The sequence below is a fragment of the Tachyglossus aculeatus genome, chromosome 3, assembly GCF_015852505.1.
Source record: "Tachyglossus aculeatus isolate mTacAcu1 chromosome 3, mTacAcu1.pri, whole genome shotgun sequence".
In the NCBI taxonomy this organism is placed as follows: Eukaryota; Metazoa; Chordata; class Mammalia; order Monotremata; family Tachyglossidae; genus Tachyglossus; species Tachyglossus aculeatus.
In genome coordinates this window covers 59,529,676-59,547,080 of record NC_052068.1, presented here as the reverse complement: position 1 = coordinate 59,547,080, position 17,405 = coordinate 59,529,676, and the positions used below count along the sequence as shown (strand labels likewise).

General features: G+C 49.1%; 1 protein-coding gene across 1 annotated transcript in view; it reads right to left on the bottom strand.

The window, feature by feature from the left end:
- Positions 1-17,405, bottom strand: part of C7 (complement C7) — a 59,540-nt gene that overhangs the window by 5,690 nt on the left and 36,445 nt on the right. Inside the window, exons 12-16 of the mRNA XM_038744289.1 lie at positions 16,003-16,174; positions 14,760-14,847; positions 10,543-10,675; positions 8,524-8,715; positions 4,104-4,200 (exon numbers count right to left, since the gene is read on the bottom strand). Of these exons, the coding sequence (XP_038600217.1) occupies positions 4,104-4,200; positions 8,524-8,715; positions 10,543-10,675; positions 14,760-14,847; positions 16,003-16,174 (682 nt within the window). The remainder of the gene's footprint in view (positions 1-4,103; positions 4,201-8,523; positions 8,716-10,542; positions 10,676-14,759; positions 14,848-16,002; positions 16,175-17,405) is intronic.

Genomic DNA, 17,405 nt, shown 5'->3' with positions numbered 1-17,405 from the left:
CACTTCACTGCCCTGTGCCTCAGTCTCCTCATCTGTAGAATGGGGATTCGATCCTACTACCTCCTACATAGACTGGGACTTCCATGTGGGACACGGTCTGTATTTTACTTTCTAAGTGCTCGGTAAAGTGCTCTGTACACAGAAAGCACTCAATAAATAGATAGAATTATTGAATGAATAGACAGAATGAATGAAAGAATGGCTGTATCCAACATATCTTCTATTCACTCCAGCACTCAAAACAGTGCATGACACATAAGAATAACAATAATCGTGGTGTTTGTTAAGGGCTTATTATATATCAGGCACTGATGTTGGTGGGGTAGATAGAAGATAATCCAAGTGCCTGGCTCACAGTACGCACTTAACAGATTATTATAATCCAGTGCCATGTGGGGCTCACAGTCTAAGTACGAAGGAGTCCAGGGATTGAATCCTCATTTTACAGATGAGGTAACTGAGGCCCAGAGAGGCAGAGTGACTTTCCCAAGGTCACAGAGCAGACAAATGGCAGAGCTGGGATTAGAACCCAGGCCCTCTGACTCCCATTCCTATGCTTTTTCCATTAGGTCATGCTGCTTCTCTACTAAGTACTTAACAAGTACTCTTATGATTATTATTATGATTAATAATGCCAAACTTGTCAAGCTTGATTCATTCCGCCAGGAGTCCAACGGCAAAAGGAGAAACCACAAATTGCAATACAAATGAAAAAATTAAACAGAAGAAAGAATGTCTTGAAAGTAAAGGTTGTTCAACTGAATTTTTCTTTAGTGACCCGACTGTTTGTAAAAGCTGTAGGATTTGAATTTGATGACCAAATTAACAGTAGAACGGGTCACATCCCTGCCCCTGGCTGATGGCCCAGTGCAGTGATCTAAATACAGTTTAGTGCTCTGCAACCATTAGATGCAGCGGACATGTGATAATAATAATAATAATAATAATAATAATAATAATAATAATAATAACAATAATAATAACTACGGTATATGTTAAGCACTTACTATGTGCTGAGCACTGTTCTGAGCCCTGGGGTAGATATAAGGTAATCAGGTAGGATGCAGTCCCTGTCCCACATGGGGCTCACAGTCTCAATTCCCATTTTACAGATGAGGTAACTGAGGCACAGAGAAGTGAAATGACTTGCCCAAGGTCATACAGGTGACAAGTGGCAGAGCTGGGATTAGAACCCATAATAATAATAATGGTATTTATTAAGTGCTTACTGTGTGCAAAGCACTGTTCTAAGCGCTGGGGAGGTTACAAGGTGATCAGGTTGTCCCATGGGGGGCTCACAGTCTTCATCCCCATTTTACAGATGAGGTAACTGAGGCACAGAGAAGTCAAGTGACTTGCCCAAAGTCACACAGCTGACAATTGGCAGAGCTGGGATTTGAACCCATGACTGTGCTCTTGCCACTAGGCCATGCTGCTTCTCGTATCATGTGGAGGGTGACGAGGGAAGGCAGGGGTCATGAATGGTGGGGAGAGGTAAGAGGATGAGTATAAGTGCTTAGTACAGTCCTCTGCACACAGTAAGCGGTCAATAAATACGATTGAATGAATGAGTGATGAGGAGGAAGGAAGCCACTTGGGCTGACTGGGGAAGAGCCTTGCACCCTCCAAAGGCGCAGGCTCCAATCAATTGATCAGTTCTATTTATTGAACACATACTGTGCAGAGCACTGTACTAAGCGCTTGGGTGAGTGCAATATAACAATAAATAGGGTTGGTAGACACAGTCCCTGACTGCAACGAGCTTAAGAGTCTAGAGGAACAGGAATACATTAACATAAATAAATTATGGATATGGAGGTAAGCGCTGAGGGGCTGAGTGGGCAGGGGTGAATAAAGGGAGAAAATCAGGGTGATGTGGGAAAAGAGGAAAGGAGCGTTTAGTTAGGGAAGGGCTACTGGAGATGTGCCTTCACTAAGGCTTTGAAGGAGGGGAGAGTCCTTTTCTGTCAGCTATGAAGAGGGAGGGCATTCCAGGCCAGAGGCAGGATGGGGTTGAGACGTTGGTCTTGAAATAAATAAGGTCGAGTTAGAGAGAGTAGGTTGCTATTAGAGGAGCAAAGTGTGTGGGATGGGTTGTAGTAGAAGAGCAGCGAAGTGAGGTAAGAGGCGGCAAGGTGTTTGAGGGCTTTAAAGCCGATGGTAAGGAGTTTCTGTTTGATGCAGAGGTGGATGGGTGATCTTTGTGGAAAAATGATATGGGCAATAGAGTGATGTATGGACTGGAGCGGAGAGAGAGAGGAGGCTGGGAGGTCAGCAAGGAAGCTCATGCCGTAATCAAGGCAGGAGGAAAAGTGCTTAGATTAACATGGTAGCAGTTTGGATGGCGAGGAAAGGACAGATTTTAGGTGAGTCCAGAACACCAAGGTTGTGGGCTGTGAGACAGGAAGGATGGGGATGGGAAAGTCAGGGGAAAAACAGAGTCTGGGTGGGAAGATAAAGAGTCCGGCTTTGTACACCGTAAGTTTGAGGTGACAATAGGACATCCAAGTAGAGACGTCTTGAAGGCAGGAGGAGATGAGAGACTGCAGAGAGGGAGAGAGATCAGGGCTGGAGATGGAGATTTGGGTATCAGCTGCATAGAGATGGTAGCGCTTAGAACAGTGCTTTGCACATAGTAAGCGCTTAATAAATGCCATTATTATTAAATGAGTTTTCCAAGGGAGTAGGTGTAGATGGAGAATAGAAAGGGACCCAGAACTAAACCTTGAGGGACACCCACAGTTAGGGGGTGGGAGGCAGAGGAGCCCAAAAAAGAGACTGAGAATGAATGGCCAGAGAGATAGGAGAACCAGGGGAGGACAGTGCCAGTGAAGGTGAGATGATTGGATAATTTTTCCAGGAGAAGGGGGTGGTGCACTGTGTCAAAGGTAGCTGAGAGGTTGAGGAGGGTTAGGATGGAGTAGAGACCACTGGATTTGGAAAGAAGGAGAACATTTTTGACCCTTGAAAGGGCAGTTTCTGTGACGGGGACGGGAGCCAGATTGGAGGAGAGGAACTTGAGACAGCGGGTGTAGACAACTCGCTCAAGGAGTACCGAGAAGAATGGTGGGAGGGAGATGGGGCGATAACTGGAGAGAGCGGTAGGGTCAAGGGAGGGCTTTTTTTAGGGTAGGGTAGACAAGGGCATATTTGAAAGCAGAGGGGAAGAAGCCACTGGAGAGCGAACATTTAACGATGTTGGTTGGGAAGGGGAAAAGGAAGGGAACAAGTCTTTTGATAAGGTGTGAAGGGATGGGGTGCAGGTGAAGAAACAGGTTGAGGGGGTGAATTTTGAGAGAAGACAGGAGTTCTCTTGAGATACTGCTGGGAAAGATGGGAGAATGTAAAAAGAGACAGGAGGTGAGAGGAGCTAGAGAGGAGTAGGGGAGATTTTAGAGAGATCACATCCGATGCTTTCAATTTTATCAGCCAAATACATGGTCAGGTCAGGAGAAGGGGGAGGCTGAGGGACAGGGCATTTGAGGAGGGAGTTAAACACCTGAACAACCGGTGAGGGTAATGGGCGAGGGTATGAATAAGGATGGAGAAATAATTTAGCCGGGCAGAGGAGAGGGAAGAGTTGAAGCACACAAGGATGAACTTGAGGTGGATGAGGTCACCCAGTATCTAGATTTCCTCATCTGTAAAATGGGGATTAAAAGTGTGAGCCCCATGTGGGACAACCCCTGTATCTACCCCGGTGCTTAGAACAGTGCTTGGCACATAATAAGCGCTTAACAAATACCAAACAAAATTTCCACCACCAGCTGCTCTCTGCAGCTCGAGCGCAGGAACCAAGAAAGTGAATTGTGGAGGTGATCCAGGGCTGTGGATCAGTGATAGGGGATTTACGAAGGGATAGGGGAGTGAGAGAGCAGAGTTCAGTAGAGATGGTGGTGTTGATGGTTGGATATGGGGGTGAAAGGGGGCATGATGAGAAAATTGGATGGGATGAAAAGATGGGCGTTCTCTGTGGGGGAACAGGACGGATCTGCTCCACCACTTTTCCACCCAAGCAGCAGCAGAGGGGTGATGGGGGGTAGGGGACACTGCAGCCAGGAAGCCCCCCGACCCCGGCCATGGCAGCTCTGCCCCCGGCTCACCCACACTCGTAGGGCATTTTGCAAGCACATTTGGAGTGCAGCAACTTCTGCCAGGGTGGACACTTGGGCTCCGTCAGCTCCGACTCCCGCGCTGGCACTGCAGAGAAGAGAAACAGAACACAACATCGCTGAGTCTCCTCCTCACCTCATCACCCTCCTCCTCCAGGAGGCCTTCCCAGACTGAGCCCTCTTTTTCCTCTCCTCCTCCCCATCCCCCCGCCTTACCTCCTTCCCCTCCCCACAGCACCTGTATATATGTTTGTACAGATTTATTACTCTATTTATTTTACTTGTACATATTTGCTATTCTATTTATTTTGTTAATGATGTGCATCTAGCTTTACTTCTATTTATTCTGATGACTTGACACCCGTCCACATGTTTTGTTTTGTTGTCTGTCTCCCCCTTCTAGATTGTGAGCCTGTCGTTGGGTAGGGACCGTCTCTATATGTTGCCAACTTGTACTTCCCAAGCGCTTAGTATAGTGCTCTGCACACAGTAAGCGTTCAATAAATACGATTGATTGATTGAATGAATGAATGAATGAGTCAAATGCCTCCCCAGAAGAGCCGCCTGTCCTGGGGGAAGAGCCCACACCTGGGAATCAGGATATTCTTATCCTGGATGGCCCCTGCTGTGGGACCTTAGGAAAGTCACTGCACTTCTCCAGGCCTCAGCTTCCTCATCTGTAAAATGGGGGTTCAACCCTGTTCTCCCTCCCCCTTAGATTGTCAGCCCCATGTGGGACAGGGTCTGTATCTAACCTGAACGTATTGTGTCTATCCCAGTGCTTAGCATGTTGTAAGCACTTAACAGATAATACAGTAATTGTTATTAAAGATTAATGAAATCTCCTCAGGTGGGCCATATTGTGCCCCAGGCCAAGAAGCAGTGTGGTCTAGTGGATAGAGCACGGGCCTGAGAGTCAGAAGGACCTGGGTTCTAATCCCAGCTCTTTCCCTTATCTGCTGGGTGGCCTTGGGCAAGTCACTTCATTTCTCTGTGCCTCAGTTACCTTATCTTTCAGATGGGGATTAGGACTGTGAGCCCCACATGGGACAGGGACTGTATCCAACCTGATTAGCTTGTATTGACCCCAGTGCTTAGTATAGTGCCTGGCACATACTAAGCTCTTAACAAATACCATAAAAACCCCCAACCCAAAATGCTGCCTCTTCATCATCATCATCATCAATCATATTTATTGAGTGCTTACTATGTGCAGAGCACTGTACTAAGCGCTTGGGAAGTACAAATTGGCAACATATAGAGACAGTCCCTACCCAACAGTGGGCTCACAGTCTAAAAGGGGGAGGACTCGTCCTCTGGAGCAGAGTAGCAGTGGAGGGATCTCTCTGTCCACGAGGAACCCAGCTGAGGAAGGAAATAATAATAATGATGGCATTTATTAATCACTTACTATGTGCAAAGCACTGTTCTAAGCTCTGGGGAGGTTACAAGGTGATCAGGTTGTCCCACGTGGGACTCACAGTCTTCATCCCCATTTTACAGATGAGGGAACTGGGGACCAGAGAAGTTAAGTGACTTGCCCAGAGTCACATAGCTGACAAGTGGCAGAGCTGGGATTAGAACCCATGACCTCTGACTCCAAAGCCCGGGCTCTTTCCACTGAAAGAGTGAGACCCCTCACTCTACCTGCACAGGAGGAGTGGAGCCAGGGGAGTGAGGAGCTATGGCTAAAACTGAACTTCTTATCCTCCCCCCAAATCCGTCCTCCCCCTGATTTTTCCACCAATGTAGACAGCCCCGTCATCCTTCCTGTCTCACAAGCCCATAACCTTGGCATTATCCTCGACTCCTCTCTCTCTTTCCACCCACATACTCGAGCCATCATTAAATCCTGTCAGTTCTACCTTCACCAAAATCTGCCCTTTCCTCTCTGTCCAAACTACTACCACATTAATACAAGCCCTTATCCTATCCCCCCTTGATTACTGTATCAGCCTCCTTGCTGATCTCCCAGCTTCCTGTCTCTCCCCACTCCAGTCCATACCCCATTCTGCTGCCTGAATCGCTTTCCTTCAAAAATGTTCAGACCGTGTTTCCCCACTCCTCAAGAAACTCCGGTGGTCCAACAAAAACTCCTCACCATTGGCTTTAAAGCACTTCATCACCTTGCCCCCTCCTACCTCACCTCCCTACTCTCCTGCTACAACCCAGCCCGCACATTTCATTCCTCTGATGCTAACCTTCTCACTCTACCTCCTCCTCATCTATCTCACTGCCGACCTGTTGCCTACATTCTACCTCTGGCCTGGAATGCCCTCTTATCAGAGAGATAATTGCTATCCCCCACTTCAAAACCTTATTGAAGGCACCCCTCCTCCAAGAAGCCTTCCCTGACTAAACCCTCCTCTCCTCTTTTCCCACTCCCTTCTGCACCACTCTTACTTGTTCCTTCATTCATCCTCCCTCCCATCCCCACAGCACATATGTACGTATCTGTGCATAGATCTGTAATCTATATTAATGTTTGTCTCCCCTTCTAGACTTTGAGGGCAGAAATGTGTCTGTTTGTTTTTATATTGCACTCTCCCAAGAGCTTAGTACCGTGCTTTGCACATAGACTAAATACGACTGAATGAGGAGCGGGGAGCTGCTTCCATTTCGCATAGGCAGGGTGGCAGGTGGGAGTGAAATGTGGGGGCTTCTGAATCTTTCACCTTCCCCTCATGCTCTTTCTCTTAAGGAAGTTAGGAGAGAGAAGGCCTTCCTGGAGCTAAATTCACCTGGCCTTACCCACCTCTTGCTCCCCTGAGGTGGTTGGACTTGGTTGGGGTATGTTCTGCCAGAGAAGGGCCAGGCCAGTCCGCCATGATCAGCCCACTGATTCCAGCCTTCTCCATTTCTGAATGCTGCCCCCCAAAACTCACCCCTGGACCTCACAAAACCCTCCTTTCCCCCTTTAAATGGAATTGCCTCTTCATCCAGAATTGCCAGAAATGAGAGAGGAGCAGGGGATGGAAGGTTGTAATCTAGAGGGCCAACTGGGGTCTGGGTTGACAAAGCGAGATGCCAATTGAAAGACCAAAGAACGTTCAAAATTTCCCCACATCAGAAGCAGCGTGGCCTACTGGAAAGAAAAGGGGCCTGGGTTCTATTCCCGGCTCCACTGTTTGCCTCCCATGTGACCTTGGTCAAGTCACTTCACCTCGCTGGGCCTCAGCTTCCTTATCCATTAAATGGGGATTCATTGCCTGTTCTCCCTCCCACTTTGGCTGCGAGCCCCAGGTGGAGCAGGAACTGCGTCCAACCTGATGATCTTGTATCTGTTCCAGAGCTTAGTACAGCGCTTGGCAGGCACACTGGCTGCTGGAGCCAACTGTCCACTGCCCAGGCCATCTTTCTCCTGGGGTGCATGGGCCTGGTTTCCATACCCACCCCTGCTGCCATTCCCACTTGGGTCCTTCTTAAGCATTCCCAGGTGATGGTTCATCTGCTGCCAGAAGCGTGAAAGCCAACCTCATAATAATAATAATAATAATGGCATTTATTAAATGCTTACTATGTGCAAAGCACTGTTCTAAGCACTGGGGAGGTTACAAGGTGATCAGGTTGTCCCACGGGGGGCTCACAGTCTTAATCCCCATTTTAAAGATGAGGGAACTGAGGCCCAGAGAAGTGAAGTGATTTGCCCAAAGTCACAAAGCTGACAATTGGCGGAGCCGGAATTTGAACCCATGACCTCTGACTCCAAAGCCCGCGCTCTTTCCAGTGAGCCACGCTGCTTCTCTAACCTCGTGTAGGTGGCAGGATGGGTACCCAAGTCAAGTGCAGCTGACAACAGGGCTGATGGGGCAGGACTCCATCCTCCACTCCCCAGGCATGTATCTGGCCTCTCCTAGTTCCCAACCCCTAGGATGGAGATTCTCTCACCTAGTGGATTTCAAACCCTCTCAAGGCAAGATATCCTCAGAACGTGTCTGTTTATTCTTATATTGTAGTCTCCCAAATGCTTAGTATAGTGCTCTGCACACAATAAGCTCTCAGTAAATATAATTAATTGACTGAGTCTCACCTCACTCCCACTGCAGTTTCAGACCCTGGCTGACCTCCTGGCCTGGAATGCAACTTCCTGAGCTTTGCACCAAGAAATAATAATAATGATAATGACAAGAGTGGCATTTGTTAAGCGCTTACTATGTGTCAGGTGCTGTACTAAGCTCTGGGATGGATACAAGCAAATCAGATTGGATGAAGACCCTGTCCCACATGGGGCTCACAGTCTCAATCCCCATTTTGCACGAGGTGACTGAGGCCCAGAGAAATGAAGTGACTTGTCCAAGGCTAGACAGCAAACAAGTGTAAGAGCCGGGATTTGAACACATTACCAAGAAATGACACCCCCACCCCCACCCTGGGACCCAGCGGCGTGGCCGGGCGGCCAGCAGGAGCTTACCTGGAACGTGACAATGACTGGCCTTCATTTCGGGCTGCCATTTGAGGCTGGAGCCACATAGGAAGCTAGCTGGCCCTTCCAGGAGCTTGCCCGCCCCACAGGACAGGACCACCCTCTCTCCGATGGTATAGAATGACTTCTGGGGCTCAACCCGGAAGTCTTCCCCCAAGGCCGGCAGGACGCACGCTGTCTCTGTAGGACGGGAGCAGGGAGAAACGCGGGTCACCATGTCCTAGAATCGTTGGGCAGAAACCCCTGTCCTCTACTGGGCCATTGTGGGGTAGGCCGGGGGTGGGCTGGGGGTGAGATTGCCGGGCAGGGGTCTCACGCTTTAGGGGGCTGGAGAGGATGGGTTTCCCAGCTTTGTTGTTCGGACTGAGTGGGTTCTCTTCCTCTGGTGGGGAAGCTGGCCCCCTGTCAGTGGTCAAATGAGCCGAGTCTGTGTGTGGCAAAGTCACCTCGGTCTAGCATTTCCCGCCCCAATGTGTGGATGAGGGTGACCCCAGAGGATGGGCCACATCGGGCCTTCCCAGCTGTGCTCTGCTCTGAGGGGACAAGAGTGGACCGTGGGGCTTCCTCTCACACACCTGCCCTCCTGGCCCAGCAGCTGTGGGGGCTGGGTAGTGGGCAGGACGAATACAGGCACTGGACTGGGAGAACCAATCTCTGGGCTGTTGGGAGCGGGCAACCCGCTGTGGGCAGGGCTGGCCGGGTTGCGCTGGCACAAATCCAAAATCGGCCCAGTTCAGACTGGACTCAAGTGCTCCTAGGAGCCCCTTCCCCGCTCCCAATCCCCCCATTTGGGCCAGGAGGATGGCGGCGTGGGGCCTAAGTAGGCATTACCTCCCTTAAAAGGATGGAATTCTACTTCCCGGCATCCCACAGGGCTACGGCTCTTAACTCCCATATGGGGCTGCTATGCCGGGCCTGGAGGCTGGGGATTTCTGGCCCTGCGAGGCAGCTCTTTCCCCAGGGCTGTCTGTACATCGGAAGCAGAAGAACCGGACCCTGCCCTGGAGGAGCTTAGAGTCTGATGGTCCAATTTCCACAGCGGGAAGATGGAGGGGCTGCTGAAGCTGCCTCGACCTATCACTCTGGGACAGGCCGCTCGGCTCCAAGGATCCTGAACTTGGCCAGAGCCCTCAGAGTTACCCTAAAGTTGGCCCAGCCCCTCGAATAAAAGAAAAACAATAATGACAATGATGACAATTAAAAGAATAATTGTATTTGTTAAGGGTTTCCTAGGAGTCAAGCACTGAATCAGGTGCTAAGAAGCAACGTGGTCTAGTGGATAGAGAACAGGCCTGGGAATGAGAAGGACCTGGATTCTAATCCTGGATCTGCCAATTGTCTGCTGTGTGACCTTGGGCAAGTCACTTCACTTCCCTGGGGCTTAGTAACCTCATCTGTAAAATGGGGTTTAAGACTGTGAGCCCCACGTGGGACAGGGACTGTGTACAACCTGATTGGCTTGTCCCTAGGGCTAAGAAGAGTGCTTGACACATAGTAAACACTTAATACCATTATTAATTATTATCATCATTATAATCAGGTTGGACACAGTCCCTGTCCCACCTGGGGCTCTCGGTCCAAGTAGGAGGGAGGACAGACGCTGAGACCCCATTGACAGATGAGGAAACTGAGGCTCAGGGAAGTGAAGTGACTTGCCCGAGGTCACACAGCAGGTAACTGGCAGGACCAGGATTAGAACCCAGATCCTCCAACTCCCAGGCCCGGGCTCTTTCCTCCAGGCCACGTTGCTTCTGGGCTCAACCCCGGAGCCGAGCCAGGCTCCAGGTTCGGAAGGACTTGGGGTCGATCCCAGACAGGCGTGACTCGCCCAGGGCGGCCGTGGGACAGACGGAAGGCCCCACGGCTGGACTGGATCCACCCAGGATCTCCGAGGAGAAGAGGTGGAGCTCAGGAGGGCCAACCATTTCCCGGTTTCTCCACCTCCTCCTTCTCGCCCATCCCAACCCCAGGCGGAAGCGAGGGCCTCAGGCGAACCCGACTACCTACTCTGGCAGCTCATGGCCGCGATCTGCCACCGTAGATCTTTTCCGCATTTGGCCACGGGATCGCCCACCAAGGTGTAGCCCTCCTGGCATGCATACACCACGTTTTGTCCCGCGGGGAAGGAGGAAGCTGTGGGCTGAACACAACAGGAATAGGAATATGGCTTAGTGAGAAGCAGCATGGAGGGACTGGGAGTCAGAAGGACCAGGGTTCCAATCCCAGCTCTACCGCACATTCCCTGTGTGACCTTAAGCAAGTCACTTCACTTCTCTGGGCTTCAGTTACCTCATCTGGAAAATGGATATAAAGAGTCTGAGCCCTGTGGGGAACAGGGGCTGTGTCCAACCTGATTAATTTGTATCACTCCAGTGCTTAGAACAGTATGCTTGGAACAGTGATTGGCATATTGGAAGCTCTTAACAAGAACCCTAATTTTTATTATTAGGATATAAGATAAAGGGTCCTCAAGGCATTTTGCTTTCTGACAAGGTTCTTTCTGACACTCAGCTGAATCAGACCAGTTGCTTATTCGGGACTTCATGCTGACATTTCAGAGTTAGCGGTTCAATTGTTTCCAAGGCAAATGCTCAAATAAAAAGTTATAAAGTGTAACACAACCTCTTCATTCCAGCTTTACCTGATGTGACTACTAATAACTGCGATATTTGTTAAGCTCGTGCTATGGATTAAGCGTTGTATTCAGCTCTGGAGTCCATGCAATATAATCAGATCCGACACAATCCCTGTACCACTTGGGGCTCGCAGTCTAAAGGGGAGAGAGAAGGGGTATTGAATCCCTGTTTTACAGATGAGGAAACTGAGGCACAGAGAAGCTAAACAACTTGCCCAAGGACACACGGTAGGTAAGTGGAAGAGCTAGGGTTAGAAACCGGGTCTTCTGATTCCCAGCATGCTCCCCAGCATGGGGAAGCAGCATGGCTCATTGGTAAGAGGACGGGCTTTGGAGTCAGAGGTCACGGGTTCAAATTCCGACTCCGCCAATTGTCAGCTGTGTGACTTTGGGCAAGTCATTTCACTTCTCTGTGCCTCAGTTACCTCATCTGTAAAATGGGGATTAAGACTGTGAGCCCCCTGTGGGACAACCTGACCACCTTGTAACCTCCCCAGTACTTAGAACAGTGCGTTGCACATAGTAAGCACTTAATAAATAAATGCCATCATTATTATTATTATTATTTTCACTAGGCCGTGCTTACTCATCGTTCGCTGCTGCAAATACTGTCGGCAAACTAAATCTGCAGTACAGCCGGGCTGCCTGGGGCCTTTGGGAAACCCAAGAGCTCTCGCAGTATCACCTCAGATTTGACTTGTTACCAGGGAAAGTCTCTATGTGTTGTCGATTTGTACTTTCCAAGCCCTTAGTACAGTGCTCTGCACAAAGTAAGCGCTCAATGAATGAATGAATGAATGAATCTAGGACTTGGACACAGAGTGGAGATGGAAGTACATCTTTAAAGCCCTCAATCCCCTTGCCCCCTCCTACCTCACCTCACTACTCTTCCACTACAACCCAGCCTGCACACTCTGCTCCTCTAACCTTCTCACCGTTCCTCCATTTATCTCACAGCCAACCTCTAGCCTACATCCTGCTTCTGGCCTGAAATGCCCTCTCTCTTCATATCCAACAGACAATTACTCCCCTTCCTTCAAAGTCTTGTTGAAGGCACATCTCCTCCAAGAGGCCTTCCCTTAGCCTTTCTTTCCTCTTCTCCCTCTCCCTTCTGCTTCACCTTGACTTGCTCCCTTTATTCATCCCCCCTCCCAGCCCCAGAGCACTTATGTACAAATCTGTAATTTTACGTATTTATATTGTCTGTCTCCCCCTCTAGACTGCAAGTTCATTGTGGGAAGGGAATGTGTTGACTACACTGTTACACTGTCCTCTCCCCAGTGCTTATAAAACTGCTCTGTGCACAATAAACAATACGATTGATTGAATGAAAGAATGAAGTATCCAGCATGTGACACATAATAATAATAATAATAATAATAATGGCATTTGTTAAGCGCTAACTATGGGCAAAGCACTGTTCTAAGTGCGGGGGGGGGGGATACAAGGTAATCAGGTTGTCCCACGTGGGGCTCACAGTCTTAATCCCCATTTTACAGATGAGGTAACTGAGGCTCAGAGAAGTTAAGTGACTTGTCCAAGGTCACACAGCAGACGTGGCAGAGTCGGAATTCGAACCCATGACCTCTGACTCCCAAGCCCAGGCTCTTTCCACTGAGCCACGGTGCTCACTGCGGCCAGAGAACGTGTCTAACTCTGTTATAATGTCGCATTATGCACTCCCAAGCGCTTAGTATAGTGGTCTACACACAGTAAGCACTCAATAAAAATGACCGATGGATGGAAGTGAATACACCGCACATGCTGAAGATACGTGGAAAGGCAGACTACACGCTAGAGGTGTGAGTGCACGCATGTAGAGTACAAGCTGGAGATCTGTGCGCCTGCACAGTGCATGCTGGACTGTGAACCTGTTGTTAGGTAGGGACCATCTCTATATGTTGCGACTTGTACTTCCCAAGCACTTCATACAGAGCTCTGCACACAGTAAGTGCTCAATAAATACAATTGAATGAATGAATATGGCTATGCACAGTGCATGCGCAGTGCATCCAGGAGATATAAGCACCTGCTCAGTGCATATGGAGTTGTAAGTCTCTGCACAGTATATTCTGGAGATACATGGATATGTGCAATGCATGCACAATGCCTGTTGGAGATACACGGATATGCACAGCACATGCACCCAGTACATGCTGGAGAGATGAGTACATGCACAGAGCATGCTGGAGTGAGGAGTGCCTGTATGGCACATGCTGGAGATGGTTGGCCCAGTTGGGTTTGCCAGGCCAGCTCGTGGCTTAGTGGATGGAGCACGGGCCTGGGAATCAGAAGGACCTGGGTTCTAATCCTGGCTGTGCCACATGTCCGCTGGGTAACCTTGGACAAGTCACTTCACTTTTCTGGGCCTCGGTTCTGTCATCTGTAAAATGGGAATTGAGAGTGTGAGCCCTACGTGGGACAGGGAATGTGTCCAACCTGATTAACTTGTTTCTACCCCAGTGCTTAGAACAGAGCTTGGCACATAGCAAGCGCTTAACAAGTACTGTCATTATTTGTATTACTATTAAAACCCAGTCCCCAGGTTTCCTGAATGCCCTAGCACATTTCTCTCCCTTAGTCTTCACCTTCTCAAAAAAGTCTTCTCCTTTCTGGATTGGGGAGATGCAAAGGTCCCCTCATCGTAGTGTTTGTTGGAGGTCTTCCCATGATGTTTAGGACACCTCAACTCTAATTCATTCATTCATTCAATCGCATTTATTGAGCGCTTACTGCATGCAGAGCACTGTACTAAGTGCTTGGGAAGCACAAGTTGGCAACATATAGAGAGGGTCCCTACCCAACAACGGGCTCACAATCTAGAAGGGGGAGACAGACAACAAAACATGTGGACAGGTGTCCAGTCATCAGAATAAATAGAAGTAAAGCTAGATGCACATTAACAAAATAAATAGAATAGTAAATATGTACAAGTAAAATAAATAGAGTAATAAATCTGTACAAACATATATACAGTTGCTGTGGGGAGGGGAAGGAGGTAAAGCGGTGGGGATAGGGAGGAGGAGAGGAAAAAGGGGGCTCAGTGTGGGAAGGCCTCCTGGAGGAGGTGAGCTCTCAGTAGGGTTTTGAAGGGAGGAAGAGAGCTAGTTTGGCGGATGTGCGGAGGGAGGGCATGGAATCCAGTCCCACTCAGAGCTCCAGAAATTATGAAGTTGCAAGGGTGGGATGTGATTTGCAAAGACTCAGAGCAAAGTTGAGACATCTTACCCTGTGACGGTTCCCAAGATGTCCCTGTGCAAATACACAGCCCCACTGCTTCCTCCAGCCGTGGACGGTGTAGGAGCAGTGGTATCCGTGAAAACCCAGATCACTTTTTAGGCCCCCAAGAGCAATCCCAGGAACCACGAGCAAATCCCACGACTACGGAACCCACTCATTGTCCCACGGGAAATGCTTCCCTGGACTGTAAGCGCATTGTGGACGCTCTCGGATTGTACTCTCCCAAGTATTTATTAAATACGATTGACTGATTGACTGATTGAGCCAGCACTCGGCTGGCAGCTAGGGCTCAGGGCTGGAACGTGCAAAGATGAAAGATAGAAGAAAAGAAACTTCTTTCATAACCTACTTGGATAAAGCCATTTTCCAAGGCGGGCGGAGGTGAGCAGAATTCCGTGGGAGCCTCCGGTGTATCAAAGCAGTGTGGCTCAATCAGACTAGATGGGAGAAGAATGAAGAGCGTGATGATTTCTATCTGGCCAGCAGCGTGGCTCAGTGGCAAGAGCCCGCGTTTGGGAGTCAGAGGTCATGAGTTCTAATCCCAGCTCCACCACTTATCAGCTGCGTGACTTTGGGTGAGTCACTTCACTTCTCTGGGCCTCAGTTACCCTCATCTGTAAAATGGGGATGGAGACTGTGAGCCCCACGTGGGACAACATGATTACCTTGTATCTACCCCAGCACTTAGAACAGTGCTCGGCACATAGTAAGCACTTAACATTCAATCAATCAATCAAGGAGCTTTTTTTCAGGGGGGAGATCTGGGCCCTCGCTCATCAGGAAAGGGGAGTTGACCGGCCTTTTGGGGGAGGGTCCGGGAAATGGGGCTGATTTAGGTTGACTAGGTAGAAGTTGGGGCTGAGCCCCCTCATTCATTCATTTAATCGTATTTATTGAGCGCTTACTGTACGCAGAGCACTGTACTAAGCGCTTGGGAAGTACAAGTTGGCAACATATAGAGACGGTCCCTACCCAACAGTGGGCCCCGCATCCACCCATGTCCCCCAAACAATCTGTCCCTCAGAGCACCTTGGCAGGAAATGCGGGCCGACTCTGCCCAGTCCCACTGACCTCTGACCCCCCACCAGAGTCGCCAAATTAAAGTCCCGTCTGGTTCAGCAGAGGCGCTCAGCAAGAGTCGGGCCCGCTAATTAGAAAAGCAGCGTGGCTCAGTAGGAAAGAGCACAGGCTTTGGAGTCGGAGGTCATGGGTTCAAATCCCATCTCTGCCAATTGTCAGCTGTGTGACTTTGGGCAAGTCACTTCACTTCTCTGGGCCTCAGTGACCTCATCTGTAAAATGGGGATTAAGACTGTGAGCCCTCCGTGGGACAACCTGATCACCTTGTAACCTCCCCAGCGCTTAGAACAGTGCTTTGCACATAGAAAGCACTTAATAAATGCCATTATTATTATTATTAATTCTGCCATAGCAGACTCTCCCATGCACTTAGTACGGTGCTCTGCACCCCGTAAGCACTCAATAAATACCATGGATTGATGGGTTGACTGATCGGCCTTCAGTGACCTTGGTACAGTGCTCTGCACACAGTAAGCGCTCAATAAATACGATTGAATGAATGAATGGACTGACCGAAGGCGTTCCAGCTCTTGGTCTTCACAGGTCCGACTTTCCAAGGCTTCACCGACACAGGCCCGGCCCCCGCCACTGGGAGGGGGGTTGTTACACGTCCGACTCCTGGACTTCCTCCCTTGGATGCAAGGGCTCCAGGGAGACCAGCAGGTCCACCGTCCGTCGGCCAGTCCTGGGGGATACGAGAAGGGACGTCAAGGCAGCAGAAGGGAGGGGCGGTCAGAAGGGTGGACAGACACATTCCTTCATTCATTTAGTCAGTGGAATTTATTGAGCGCTGACTATGTGCAGAGCACTGTACTAAGTGCTTGGAAAGTACAATTGGGCAACAAACCCTACCCAACAACGGGCTCATCCTTCCACCCATCCCCGCAGCACATATGTAAATGGGGAATAAGACTGTGAGCCCCCTGTGGGAACAACCCGATCACCTTATCTGTTTGTATTAATGTCTGTCTCCCTCTCTAGACCGTGAGCTCGTTGTTGGGTAGGGACCGTCTCTATATGTTTCCGACTTGGACTTCCCAAGCGCTTAGTACAGTGCTCCGCACACAGTAAGCGCTCAATAAATACGACTGAATGAATGACTCCCCACAGCACATATGTATCTATCTGTATATATCTGTAATTGATTGTGTTATCTATTTGTATTAATGTCTGTCTCTCCCTCTAGACCGTGAGCTCGTTGTTGGGTAGGGACCGTCTCTATATGTTTCCGACTTGGACTTCCCAAGCGCTTAGTACAGTGCTCCGCACACAGTAAGCGCTCAATAAATACGACTGAATGAATGACTCCCCACAGCACATATGTATCTATCTGTATATATCTGTAATTGATTGTTTTATCTATTTGTATTAATGTCTGTCTCTCCCTCTAGACCGTGAGCTCGTTGTTGGGTAGGGACCGTCTCCATATGTTTCCAACTAGGACTTCCCAAGCGCTTAGTACAGTGCTCCGCACACAGTAAGCGCTAAATACGACTGAATGAATGACTCCCCACAGCACATATGTATCTATCTGTATCTATCTGTAATTGATTGTGTTATCTATTTGTATTAATGTCTGTCTCTCCCTCTAGACCGTGAGCTCGTTGTTGGGTAGGGACCGTCTCTATATGTTTCCAACTTGGACTTCCCAAGCGCTTAGTACAGTGCTCCGCACACAGTAAGCGCTCAATAAATACGACTGAATGAATGTATAGATCTGCAATTTATTTATTTATTTATCCATCTATTTATTTATCTTAATCTCTGTCTCCCCTTCTAGACTGTGAGCTCCTTGTGGGCAGGAATGTGTCTGTCGTTATATTGTACTCTCCCAAGTGCTTAGAACAGTGGTTGGCGCGCAGTACGCACTCAATAAATACGATTGAATAGAACTGAATAGGGAAAGAAGCCTTCCC